This window comes from Magnolia sinica, chromosome 11, assembly GCF_029962835.1.
Source record: "Magnolia sinica isolate HGM2019 chromosome 11, MsV1, whole genome shotgun sequence".
In the NCBI taxonomy this organism is placed as follows: domain Eukaryota; kingdom Viridiplantae; phylum Streptophyta; class Magnoliopsida; order Magnoliales; family Magnoliaceae; genus Magnolia; species Magnolia sinica.
The window spans coordinates 84,049,403-84,058,589 of record NC_080583.1 but is presented as its reverse complement, the minus strand read 5'-3'; the positions used below and the strand labels follow the sequence as shown (position 1 = coordinate 84,058,589).

General features: G+C 40.9%; 1 protein-coding gene across 1 annotated transcript; it reads right to left on the bottom strand.

Annotated features, from left to right (window-relative positions):
• Window positions 1-1,633: 1,633 nt before the first annotated feature.
• Window positions 1,634-8,249, bottom strand: LOC131219568 (cell division protein FtsZ homolog 1, chloroplastic). Its single transcript, XM_058214785.1, has 6 exons — window positions 7,788-8,249; window positions 4,862-4,961; window positions 4,110-4,339; window positions 3,238-3,405; window positions 2,616-2,849; window positions 1,634-2,018 (listed from the first exon to the last, which is right to left on the bottom strand). Exons 1-6 carry the CDS (start codon window positions 8,067-8,069, stop codon window positions 1,776-1,778), a joined length of 1,257 nt encoding a protein of 418 aa, XP_058070768.1. The 5' UTR covers window positions 8,070-8,249; the 3' UTR covers window positions 1,634-1,775.
• Between the last annotated feature and the right edge of the window lie 938 nt (window positions 8,250-9,187).

Sequence of the window (9,187 nt, the reverse complement as noted above, 5' to 3'; positions counted from 1 at the left end):
TTGGGTTTTCAGTTTGGACAAGTTGGGTTCATGGTTCCTTTATCCAAACCATTGATATGACAGGCCCTGCCAGAGATTTTCTTGGCTTCTTTTCTGTTGAAAGTGGATATCGCGTGATGTGAATGTAGACAGGTCCATCTGGAAAAATGAAATTTGGATGCTATATGATTGGCCCTGTGGTTGGGCCTACCCACGTGAAGAAATCAGGCCAATCCATGTGATGGGCAGGCGGATGGTTTCGATCGCAAGGAATGGTGGCCATAGTTTATAGGTGAGGTCTCCACTTCAATCAAATTAAGAGGCTAGGATTCGCAATTCTTCTCAAATATGTGTTGCCAAATGAGGGAGGAAAATCAATAAATTTATTTTCTCACCTACTCCACTAAAGAACACATTTTCTTAGAGCTGTACACAAGTTGAGTTAGCTCAGTCAGCTCAATTTGACTCGCCTCGGCTAGAAATTGGATTCAGACTGAGTTGAACTGGTTTTTGGAGCTTGTAATTTTTTTGAGCTGAGTTCGACCTTGCCTGAGCTTAACTTAGCTTGGCTCGAACCCTAACGTGAATCGATCTAGATCGAATTGGCTCGATGACTCGGTTATTTTGATCTTGATGTGCTGCTCTTCGAGTGTTTGATAAAAATGACTCAAGTGTTGTTTCTTAGACTGCTCTTATATTAGGGTATTCTTGAAATGGACATTTGAATGAAGATTGAAGAAACAAATCACAAAAAAAAAAAAAAAAAAAACTTAAACTTTACATAGGATTGCCATCATATCTTAATCTTGATGTTGCTCCTCAAGTATTTGATGAAATGCCTGGAAAATACTGTTACTGCATTCAAAGTGTGGGAGATTGAAAAGAATTTTTTATATTTAAGAAAATGTCGTACAGGCTCGAGCTGGCCCAAACAAAGCTGAGCTGGCTGAGCCGAATTTGAACTGGGTTTGGCTGCTGGTTAAGTCAAGCCGAGTTGTATCAAGCCTGGGTACAGCTTGTGTACAACTCTACATTTTCTCGTGATGGAAGGAAAATAAGTTTTTTGAGTCACCATAGTGGCCTAATATGTGCCATGTGTCATTGTCCACCTTCAATTATGCCCCCCACACATGCCACCATGATACTTGTGCCATCATCCATCTTCCCTAGTGCTCCACATGTGCTAATGTGTTACAAGCACCACTATCCATCTTCTCTCTCACCTTGTCTTGTACACGATGTGTACAGACACCCGCATTTAGCAGCTCCATACATATATGCCATATGTGCATGAGTGCTGCCATCTTAACTTCAAGTGCCCACATGTTAACGGTGTACCAATGTCTCTCATGCCACAATGCACTATCATGCAACTTCAAGAACCTCACATGTGCCTCAATTCAGCTCAAGGCATCCCACATATGTTGTGTATGCCAAATACGCAGCTTTACATTTTCTAGCATCCCATCTATGCCAATTTTGCTAACTAGGCACATGCCAATAACAATCTAAAAAATTCAAAAAAAATAAAATAAAAAAATCCTATCTTGAAAAGCAACAAATATGGAAATAGAAAACAATGAAAGAAAACTTCTGTACCCAGGCTTTTCACAAATCCAGCCCAAACACTTCCCTTCACCGCGCTTTTCACAAATCCAAACCAACCCTATGGGAATGCATTAAAAAAAGAAGAAACAAATACTGCAACAAAAGAAATGGCGCCTCTGATTAAAAAAAGAAAAAAAAGAAAAAAGAAAAAAATCCCAAATGAAACAACCATAAGAGATGAGAGAAGATCAAAAGAAGAGACGTCTAGGCCGAGATGTGGCAGCGGGAGTATTGTGTGGGATGGGTCCCTTGGTGTTCGCTTGTTGGGCTTCTACCATCTTGGCTGCCTTTGGATCTGTCAATAGAGTCTTTTGAAATGATTGCGAGAACCCAGTAGCGATGATTGTCACGTGGATCTCACCTGTGTAGCGGTCGTCAACAACAGCCCCGAATATTATGTTAGCAGAAGGGTCTGCCAAACTGGTAACAACCTGCAAATATATGAAAAAACCAGTCAAATTAGGAGAATAAGGACCCTTGAAAGCATTGATGTGAATTGAATCCCAGAATGGAAGTATTTCTTCATAAATTGGACGTCCTAAACAAATTGAAAAGCGACCATGTTCTTTACATGTGAGGCGCCATTTATTTTGTAAACCCACATCTAGAAAGGTCATGATCCCTGGGACATCCATGATGGGGCCCATAAATGCACATGAAATGATAAACAAGGAAGAGAGGAATGTGAAATGCTTGGCCTGAATTACCAGCATTTCCAATTGGGTGGTGCCCACCTGTCACTTATTCAGACCACTCTGGCAAACCCTACCATGAATGGCGATGCTACAGAAAACTCTGTTGAGCAATCCTAGCCATCCAGCCACCTCCCCACAAATGGACACGTAAAGAGGAAATATAGCCTATATCCCAAAAATGACCCTCAACTGGGAAGGGTAAGAACGTGGATGTAGAAGTGGTGTGGAAATGCTCAAATGGAATTGCGAGCTGGAAATCCAGGCCGAGCATTATACTAATAATACAAAAGAGAAACAAGTGGCAGGATTCCAAGATCGAGTCGGAAAGCACACCTGGGAGACTCTATTCACTTCTTGCAGGGTTATGTCCTTCCCTCCAGTGATGTTATACACAACTCCAGTAGCTGATTCAATTGATGATCCAATTAGAGGGGCTAAAGTTGCTTGCTCAGCTGCTTCCTCTGCACGGTTCTTGCTGGAGGAAACACCGACTCCAAGCATTGCAGTTCCGGAGTCCTTCATGACAGCCTTGACATCCGCAAAGTCCACATTTACCAGTCCGGGTATCTACAAAACATGGAAATCAGATACCAATCTGCAACGCATGGAAATCATATACCAATTTGCGATGCTATACTTAAAAGAACAAACATTAGCAAAGCTACACATCAGCAGTGTTCGAATCCCCTCGCCCCACATTTGCCGATGTTCCACAGGGTGAAATCCAGCCCATTCATCAGGTGTGCACCATTGCATATGTGCCATGGCCTGAATATCAGGCTAGTCCGGTCATCAGGAGGGCCACAACTGTGCATGGTTAAAAAGAGGATTCATCCTCTTTCAATTTATACACCTGGCCACCTGATGATCGGATCCTCATATTGATCACACAAAGTGGGACCCACCTGATGAACTGCAAGGATATGGCATCTACACAATGTTGCATACCACTCACCGTGATAATGTCAGAAATTCCTTGCACCCCTTGGCGTAGAACATCATCTGCAAGCAGGAAGGCGTCCTGAAGGGGTGTTTGTTCATCGACGATATCCAAAAGCCGATCATTAGGAATCACTATGAGAGTGTCAACATTCCTTTGCAATTTCTCTATAGACTCCAGTGCCTGGAAAGAACAGAGTATGAAGATGCAATCCGTAAACACTAATTAAATAATTAAAAAAATAAAATAAATGAAACCAACATAGAACTGCGACTGTCAGGAGTGAGTTACAATTTGAAGGCTGTACAAGGAAAGGGGGAGGCCCAAAAGGACATATGGGTGGAGGCGGTAAGAAAAGACTCGACAACCTTTGGTCTGACTGAAGTTATGGCCCTTGATAGAGTGGAATGGCAGAACAGGATTCATGTAGCCAACCCTAATTAGTTGGGATAAGGCTTATATAGTGACGACGATGATCCAAACCAACATATACAGTTATACACGACTTGGAGAGTAGTTTTCGAAGATCCTTGACCTGAGGATCTGTATGGTGTCCCCAGGCTTGAGTCTGTACAAGTGGGGCCCATGGTTCAGCCATCCAGACTGTTGATCTGATGGGTACCACAATTGAATTAGAACAGTTACTGTTTATTTTCTTAATAATCTATTTACCGGCTGCTCATCGAAAGGTTAGGCTGTTCAATTTTCTCCATAATCATGCTCGTTAGATCAACCAGCTAGATCACTCAAATGTGGGCACCACTTGTTGGAAGACAGGGCCCAGGGAACATATACTAGTCTCATGCTAAGGATCATCTAATTACTTTAATTTGAAGTCCAATGAATGGTTGGCATGGATTTAACAAATACCAAATTGCGGTACCTGCCTGCAATGATCTTTTACGACCTTCAAAGCTGAAAGGATAGGTAACCACACCGACAGTCAAATAACCAGCTTCCTTTGATATCTGAGCAACAACAGGAGCAGCACCAGAACCCGTGCCCCCACCCATACCAGCTGTTATGAACACAAGATCTGAACCCTTGAGAGCACAGGCAATCACATCTTTAGATTCCTCTGCAGCTTGTTCTCCAAGAAGTGGATTCCCGCCAGTTCCTGCACCTCTGAATAGAAATGATGCAGTGATTCTACTCAAGGAATATAACCATCATAAGATGAGATATACTAACCCCTCAGGCAACTCTGCATGCAGCTGGTATGTGTGTAAGGCATCAGAATCGTCAGAATTGTGTATCAGGTGGGATCTACTGTGTCGATTGTTTGGTCAAGTGCTCAGAATGTTTAATTATCAGGTAGGCCACACCTGTAAGAAAACAATGGACGGTCCAGAAAGAACTTTCAAGCTGTTTAGGCTGTCCATTACTTTCATACATGTGAGGCCTGATGATAGTTGAGCACCCTGAACTTCTGCTCAGATCATCTACACGATGGGTCTCACTTTCAGCTGATACATGGCTCAGATGTCATACACATGCCAGTTTGGCAAGTCAAGTTCTGGGGCTAGCAAATCTCATCATAAGATGCAGTAAGGAATAGATTTTCCAATGTGAATGAGTGTTCTTGAAACAATCCATAATCACAGATCCTCTGGAATGATTTTCATCAATAGTATCCGACCTAATCCACGAGTCAAAAGCTCTCCAATTTGAAGTGGGTTCTTTGCTGAGGAATGCAACAGCGCCTGAGAGTCCGTGTTTATGGCATAGAACTCGACACCCTTATAAAAAACAGACAACATTGGCATTAATAATCTCTTCAAAAGACGTGCAAGAGGTGTAAAGACTAAACATTAAGGTATACAAGTAAAACGAATTTGACAACAATGTTTAGAAAGACATTTTTACAAGAGAAAACACAAACAAAAACTTATTTTTCAGCAATTGATACAGTTAATCTAGTCAGCAAGCATGTAGCTGAGCCACTGCCCAAAAAACATGGTGATCTGTCTATCCTAACAGTTATCGTTGATCAAAAAAGAATTTAAAAAAGGGGTCCAATTTCCACGAGAGAAAATTGCACCAATTGAACAGCTCAATTTTCCAATCACATTGATTTTCCAGTTAAAGTCCATCAACATGGTGGCCTACCAGATCAACAGCTGAATCACCCTACACAGGTGACACATATATAGAAGAAATGGTAAGTTGGAGAGAGCAAAGTGCTTGCTTGTCTTGCTATTGTTTCAGGAAGGGGGGAGAAAAGGGTTGGCTGGAGCATCTTCGTATTCTTTTTTCAGGAATGATGACAAATTTCCGACAACCTTGTCAAGGGCAAAGCAGGGAAATAAGGGAAGCAAACAAAGAGAAAATGAGGAGTATGAAAATGGAATTTGGCTTTAAAGAAAAGGTAATCCGGCAAAAACAACACTTCGATTATCACAATTAGCAAGTAGACAAAAATTTGAAATTAATCACCAAAAAGTGACTCTCTAACAAAACCCAATTAAACATAAACCAACTCAAATTACTACTACAAAATGACTATTAAGTAAATATCCTTTTTCAAAATACCAAACACCCAAAAAATGTGAATTGAATGTCCTGTGACTCAAAAGCATTGAAATAAGATGAAAAGTCAGGTTTCAATATGCAAAATCAAAGAAAACAAACCCAAAACCTCAAAAATATCAGGGAAAAAGGAACCAGTGTCATAATAGGCTGTGAAAGGCCCACACGGGGAAGGAATCATCAGCATCAAAGCCTTGTCCAAGCTATTGGGGCCGGCCATGTAGGAAAGAGTAAACAAAATAATACTCTGTTTCAAAAAAAGATAATGGGAAACAAGAGCAAGAGCAACCACAAAAATTTGCAAAAATCTCAACCAAAACTAACTAACAACAAAATAATGACATCTGGGTTTCAAACCATGGTCGATAATATCAGAGTGTGCCGTATCGTGTAAATAAGGTATTGTGATAAATTGATATAGTGTAACTACACATCCAAACGACTCCACTGTCAAACAAAAATACAAATAAAATGACCACCTCAATGTCAATAAGGTATTGTGATAAATTGAGACAGTGAAACTACACATCCAAACAATTCCTCTGTCAAACAAAAATATAAATAAAATGACCACCTCAATGTCACCCAGTCTAAAACCAAGATTCACAATATCGTTTGAACTTGGCGTACAGCTATATAAATTTATTGCACTACATTCTTATAATGATAGGATATATTCCAATATTATCAACTTGGTGTGATAGTGACTTCCACTAAAATTAGCTGAGGAATATACCAACATTACTTTCCAATGCTGTTTCTGTGTCAGAATGTTCCAACTATGCAAATGAAACATTTGATATTATGTTTGTATCAGAATATAAATGATGTTTGCATCATATCACTGCATGAATCTATAGTACTACATTAGATTCCTACATTTTGAACCTCGATCTGAACCAAAAAAAATATGGAATAACCACGGGGGGAGGGGACTGGGACAAGCTCTATATTCTAGCGGGTCCATCAGCACCTCTCCTCACATGTGGAAGTGTCCTGCTATGTGTCTCAGGAAACTAAACTCTTATGGCATTTCCACTAATATTTCGGGCCCACTCGGGATGTGAGGCATTCTTAGAACCAGCAGAGATATCATAGTCTTCTCCTTCTCCCGCTCTTGAAGGGAAACTGACCGTACGCGAGCAGAAGTTAAGGAGCTCTGGAGAGGCATCCGTATCTTCTTGAAGATCCCTTGCAGTCCCTGAAGTAGTGGACTGGGTACCGGAGAACATTGGTCATCGTCGTCTAAACATTACCCCAACTAATTGGGGTCAGCTGCTGAAGAATATAGGTAATTGGCCATATAAAAGAGGGAGAACCAGTGGAGATTTGCTTTTTTACAGGATGAAATTCAGGATCCAGTGGCCAGTTTTAAGGCTGTATTTCGCTTGGGCTGTGAAAAAAAAACATGGCCTTGTACATTTTTCTTCCCCCCATTTTGAGCAAAGCTAATTTAGTAGCCAAAATTCTCTTGCCAAAGATTGTATCAAATGGCATGCACTATGTACAGATCCAATCCCTATAATGTAATTTTCTCTACCTTAAAAACAGAATTGCATTATCCATAAATAAAATAAAAATTGGACATTCCACCCCCCCCCCCCCCCCCCCCCCCCCCCCACAAATAATAAATAAAAAAACAAAAAACCACCTCAGTTCCGTGCAATCTCCACCTAAAAGATGACAGAAAAAGACAAAAATGCCTGTTTGGTTGCCACTAAAAAATGAGCTCATCTCATTTCAATCAACAGTAATTATGTACTGTTGACTAAAATGAGATGAACTTATTTTTAAGTGCCAACCAAACAGGGCCTAAGAACATGGTCTCAAACAAAAGCCGAGAGGGGAGAGAGAGAGAGAGAGAGAGAGAGAGAGAGAGAGAGAGAGAGAGAGAGAGAGAGAGAGAGAGAGATTTGGGTTTCAAACAGAAAACGAACCTACATTTTCTAAATCTGAACTAAAGAAATGACCAACACGCGAATTCGAATTCGGAAAAAAGTACAGAACATAATAGAAAGGAAATTGAGAAATACTACCTGGAGTCCGCTTCCAATCATCCGATTAACGGCATTGTTACCGCCTCCTCCGACTCCGACCACTTTGATCCTGGCCGATTCCATGGCCGTAAAAGGAGACGAGAAGGAAGAAGAGCAGCAGACCATGCCGCCATCGGCACAGCTCTTCGAACTCCTCTTTTTTCGATTCTTGGGGCCGAGACCGATGCCGGGATGGCGTCGCGAGAGATTCCGTTGGAATCCAACTGAGGCTGATGGAGAAGGGATCAGATGGTTAGGATTTGTAAGGTGAAGAGAATTCATCCTCTCTCTCACCCTCTCTGCAAATGGGTTTATATCGAGAGAGAGAGAGAGAGATGGGTTTTTGAGAGAGGAAAATGGGAATGGTATTTGGAGTGTTTGGATGAAAATTTGGAATTGGTTTGAATGAAGGAATACGAAAACACCAAAATGGTTTTGTTTGTTTTTTCGGTTGCAAGGGTTTAGGGTTTTCAGAGGTTGGGGATGAGAGAGGGGTAAGGGAGGATAAGTGGCACACGTGTGAGATATCAGGCCCATTCACCTGGGCCCACCGTGATGTTTGTGTTACATCCGGTCCGTTCATCTGTTTCACCAGCTCATTTTATAACAGTAGTCTTAACACAAGGGAGACCCCAAAACTCAAGTAAGCCACGACACAAGAAACACAATCGATCACCCACTATTAAAACCTTCTTCGGTCCTGATAAGTGATAAGGTAGCTGGCCGATTACCTACTGACGGCTTCAGTAGCGTCAACAAGTTTTGTGGGCCCCACCATGATGTATGTGTTGTATCCACACTGTCCATCCATTTAGTAAAATCATTTTAAGGAATGGGCTAAAAAATAAGCAGATCCAAAGTCCAAGTGGACCATCATGGAAAACAGTGGGGATAGTTGAAACCTTCCTAAAGCTCACCATAAACCTTCATTAGTTCACGGGGATGAAGGGAGAGCACAAATGTCAACTTGATTTAAAACTTATGTAACCCCAAAAAAATCTTTTGTCATAGACATTTAATTCCCATTAGTTTCCATGGTAGGGTCCACTTAAACATTGGATTGCATCATTTTTTTAGCTTATGCCCTAAAGTGATCTCACCAAATTAATAGACTGTGGATACAACACATACATTATAATGAGGCCATTAGAACTTGGTGATGTCACTACGGTGGGAGCTCAATAGCTAATCTACATCCAATGCAAAGATGCATTAGATGGATGGTATAGATTTACCTCCCTTTAAAATTAAAAGCTTCTTTTGTTTTACAACTTTCTATTAAATGTATAGTAAATGGGTCATTATTATCATTTCTCTTCAATTAGGAGTTAGCCTTCCTAAGATGCAAAAGTAAGTAAGCAAATGATAATAATTACATTTCCACCTTATAAACTTATCAA

Bases quoted from the DNA above. Each gene is read 5' to 3' on its own strand.
- LOC131219568 (XM_058214785.1), bottom strand. From the start codon at position 8,069: ATGAATTCTCTTCACCTTACAAATCCTAACCATCTGATCCCTTCTCCA. The intron at 4,340-4,861 runs GTCGGATACTAT...TCAGAGGTGCAG, and splicing joins GCTTTTGACTCGTGGATTAG to GAACTGGCGGGAATCCACTT. The intron at 3,406-4,109 runs GCAGGTACCGCA...TGTTCTTTCCAG, and splicing joins GTCGTAAAAGATCATTGCAG to GCACTGGAGTCTATAGAGAA.